Here is a 3,326-nt window from a genome sequence, read left to right as displayed (position 1 = left end):
CTTTAGCTGTGTGTGTCAGACCTTTAGCTGTGTCAATCAGACCTTTAGCTGTGTCAATCAGACCTTTAGCTGTGTCAATCAGACCTTTAGCTGTGTCAATCAGACCTTTAGCTGTGTGTGTCAGACCTTTAGCTGTGTGTGTCAGACCTTTAGCTGTGTGTGTCAGACCTTTAGCTGTGTGTATCAGACCTTTAGCTGTGTGTGTCAGACCTTTAGCTGTGTGTATCAGACCTTTAGCTGTGTCAATCAGACCTTTAGCTGTGAGAATCAGACCTTTAGCTGTGAGAATCAGACCTTTAGCTGTGAGAATAAGACCTTTAGCTGTGTCAATCAGACCTTTAGCTGTGTGTGTCAGACCTTTAGCTGAGACCTTTAGCTGTGTGAATCAGACCTTTATCTGTGTGAATCAGACCTTTAGCTGTGTGAATCATGTTTGGACTCGTCGCTCTGTTGTTTTGATCTGGTTTGTGGATCAGGTGACCAGCAGGGGGCAGCAGAGACTCCTGAGAAACATTTCAGCTCCTGGACTTGGTGTCCTGGTCTCAGGCGGACCAGGAGGACCCAACCAGGCGGGTCAGGCAGCCCGGAGCGGTCCAGCTCAACAGCTGCAGTGAAAAGTGAAACGGGCTGGATGCTCCAGCGGTTCTGGTCGGGTCCAGGAAGCCTCCTTTTCCTCTGCAGTGATGCGGCCTTGGAGCGGCGCCCACACCCTGACCTCTGACCTCTGTGGGGAAAGGTGGATGTCTGAGCTGAAACAGAACCGACACGCTAGCTGCAGGTTAAAAACACGTCACAGACTGACAGATGCAGGAAACAGAACTTTGAAACACGGGTCAGAGGGGTTCTGAAGCTCACAGCACATTAAAGACTGTAGAGCTGATTATGGAAGTGGTAGTAGCTGAGAGTCGTCCACAAAGGTTCTGCTGTTTGTTGGATTCTGGATCAAAGTAAACAAAAGTTTTTCTTCATCAGTTTTTATCAAACAGCTTCAACAGATCCACACAGACCCGGCTTTCAGCTCCAGGCAGGATGTGGAAGGTGGAGTACGAGATCTTCCTCCCATCCAGGACAGGATGTGGGAGGAAGGAGGAGGTGAGACGCTCCGTCCTGTCCGAGCCGAACATCGAGAGTCGGACCGAAGATAGCAGCAGGATGTGGGTCTGAACACACCGGGGTTCAGCACGTTTCAGTTTCCTCGAACGTTTCAGTGAGCCGAAGAACTGTTCCAGAAACACAACATATGTTTATCACATTTATTCAAGTTTATTTATTCAAGTTTATTATATTTTATTTATTCGAGGTTATTTATTCAATTTTATTTTAGTTATTAAAGTTTATTATTGGTTATTTATTCAAGTTTATTATAGTTATATATTTTTAAAGTGGCACAGCTGGATGTATGGACAGAAGGACAGTAGGACAGAAGGACAGAAGGACAGAGGGACAGGGACAGAAGGACAGTAGGACAGAAGGACAGGCACAGAAGGACAGAAGGACAGAGGGACAGAGGGACAGAAGGACAGAGGGACAAGGACAGAAGGACAGAAGGACAGGGACAGAAGGACAGAAGGACAGGGACAGGACAGAAGGACAGGACAGAAGGACAGAAGGACAGAAGGACAGGGACAGGACAGAAGGACAGGGACAGAAGGACAGGGACAGAAGGACAGAAGAACAGATGGACAGAGGGACAGGGACAGAAGGACAGGGACATAAGGACAGGGACAGAAGGACAGGGACAGGACAGAAGGACAGGACAGAAGGACAGGACAGAAGGACAGCAGTACAGGGACAGAAGGATAGAAGGACAGGGACAGAAGGACAGAAGGACAGGGACAGAAGGACAGAAGGACAGAGACAGAAGGACAGAAGAACAGAAGGACAGGGACAGAAGGACAGAAGGACAGGGACAGAAGGACAGGGACAGAAGGACAGAAGAACAGAAGGACAGAAGGACAGAAGGACAGAAGGACAAGGACAGAAGGACAGAAGGACAAGGACAGAAGGACAAGGACAGAAGGACAGAAGGACAAGGACAGAAGGACAGGGTCAGAAGGACAGAAGGACAAGGACAGAAGGACAGAAGGACAGGGACAGAAGGACAGAAGGACAGAAGGACAGAAGGACAGGGACAGAAGGACAGGGACAGAAGGACAGAAGAACAGAAGGACAGGGACAGAAGGACATCTCTTCAGGCTGTTTCAGCTCATTTGATAAAAACTTGAAAAGATTCAGTTCTTGGTTGACCCTGATCAGGAGAATCAGGATTTCTGATCTGCTGACTCAGGTTGTTGTTGTTCTTATCCATTTGAAAAAGTCAAACCTGTCAGAGTCTCATCCTCTCATCAGCTTTAAAGCAGAAATAATATAAATAATGTTCAACGCTGACGTCTTCCAATCTGTAGGACTCTGGTTTTGGGTGGTTCAGGTTTTGGGCTGGATTTGGTCTTAAACCTGCCTGAGGTCCACATATTGATCTCCTGGATGTTTGTGAGAAGAGGAGAACTTGTGGAATTTCCTCCATGAGAGAATTTCCAGCAGCTCGGAGGACTCAGAACAACCGTTGAATAGAAGGAAGTTCTGCTGGTTGACTTTTTCCTCCCACAAAAGACGCATTTCCTCTCAGAGCGTCGGCTGGACTCATCAGAGACTGGGGGACGCTCTGAGAGCAGCAGGGGGACATGGAGGCTCTGCTGCGGGTTCTGGTTCTGGTTCTGGTTCTGGGATCAGGCTGTGCCTGTGAGTATAGAGATGCTGTTGTTGTTTTTTATTTTCACATTTAGAAGCTTCATGTTGATGTTTGTTCAGTCGTCATGAAAAGTTCTCAAAGACGTTGATGTTTTTATCACCAACAGGAAACAGAAGCAGCTCAGACCATTTTTCACACTGATGGATATCAAAACCAGAAAACCATTTCCCAAAACTTGAATTAGAAAAGAAAATTATTTTTTAATTATCCTGCTTTTGTAATTTACTTGATTTTGTTTGAAAAGAAGCACTAAATTTATTACAGAAAGCAATAGAACCAAGCAGACTATGTAAAAAAAAAAATCAATCTTCTAAGTAAAAATCAGCTTTTTCATGAAAATCTGTTTGAGTTTTGCTCTGGATATTCAGCTGAGCTGAGGTAGTGATGGTTTGTAGTCAGAGCCTTGTTCTTTCATCTTTAATGCAGTTAATCTTATAAAATAACAGATGAGGAAGAATCAAAAGGTGTTTGTCCGAGTAGAACTGGTCCAGAAGTTCAGTGTTTTTGAGTTTGAGAGGATCGAATACTACTCCTACTACTACTACCACTACTACTACTACTACTACTACTACTACTA

General features: G+C 45.5%; 1 protein-coding gene across 1 annotated transcript in view; it reads left to right on the top strand.

Annotated features, from left to right (window-relative positions):
* Nucleotides 1-2,159: 2,159 nt before the first annotated feature.
* The window catches only part of LOC106531017 (receptor-type tyrosine-protein phosphatase beta), a gene marked incomplete in the record, with an annotated part of 20,506 nt that continues 19,339 nt past the window's right edge, over nt 2,160-3,326 (top strand). Inside the window, 1 exon segment of the mRNA XM_014026770.1 lies at nt 2,160-2,739. Coding sequence (XP_013882224.1) covers nt 2,682-2,739 — 58 coding nt within the window.

This window comes from Austrofundulus limnaeus, unplaced genomic scaffold (genome assembly GCF_001266775.1).
Source record: "Austrofundulus limnaeus strain Quisiro unplaced genomic scaffold, Austrofundulus_limnaeus-1.0 Scaffold588, whole genome shotgun sequence".
In the NCBI taxonomy this organism is placed as follows: Eukaryota; Metazoa; Chordata; class Actinopteri; order Cyprinodontiformes; family Rivulidae; genus Austrofundulus; species Austrofundulus limnaeus.
This window is presented reverse-complemented; position numbering and strand designations above follow the sequence as displayed.